This window comes from Bison bison, unplaced genomic scaffold, assembly GCF_000754665.1.
Source record: "Bison bison bison isolate TAMUID 2011002044 unplaced genomic scaffold, Bison_UMD1.0 scf7180017864285, whole genome shotgun sequence".
NCBI lineage: Eukaryota > Metazoa > Chordata > Mammalia > Artiodactyla > Bovidae > Bison > Bison bison.
In genome coordinates this window covers 942,626-942,957 of record NW_011494857.1, presented here as the reverse complement: position 1 = coordinate 942,957, position 332 = coordinate 942,626, and the positions used below count along the sequence as shown (strand labels likewise).

The window sequence follows — 332 nt, the reverse complement described above, 5'->3', positions numbered from 1 at the left end:
CGGGAGCCGAGGCCCCGCCTCCCTCAGGCCCCGCCCTGGCCCCGCCCAGACCTGGGGCAGCGCGATGCTGAGCTGCCGCTGCAAAGAGTCCTTCTCGTGGCCCAGCTCGCGCAGCCGCAACTGCGCCGTAGCAAGCCCGTCCTGCGCTTCGCGCAGCGTCTCCAGCAGGCGCTCGCGCTCGGTGAGCATCGTGACCATGAGGCGCTCCAGCTCGCCGCCAGCCTCGTCCGGGCCCAGCGCCGAGCCCCGCCGGCCATCCTCGCTGATGGTGGGCATCACCTCGCACATCATGGCGGCGGGGGCGGGCCGCGGGGACCCGGGGGGGGCCGGGA

At 75.6% G+C, this 332-nt stretch overlaps 1 protein-coding gene across 1 annotated transcript in view; it reads right to left on the bottom strand.

The window, feature by feature from the left end:
* The window catches only part of PPFIA3 (protein tyrosine phosphatase, receptor type, f polypeptide (PTPRF), interacting protein (liprin), alpha 3), a 16,546-nt gene extending 16,255 nt beyond the window's left edge, over nucleotides 1-291 (bottom strand). The window contains exon 1 of the mRNA XM_010849594.1: nucleotides 52-291. Within this exon, the coding sequence (XP_010847896.1) occupies nucleotides 52-291 (240 nt within the window). The remainder of the gene's footprint in view (nucleotides 1-51) is intronic.
* Nucleotides 292-332: the final 41 nt, after the last annotated feature.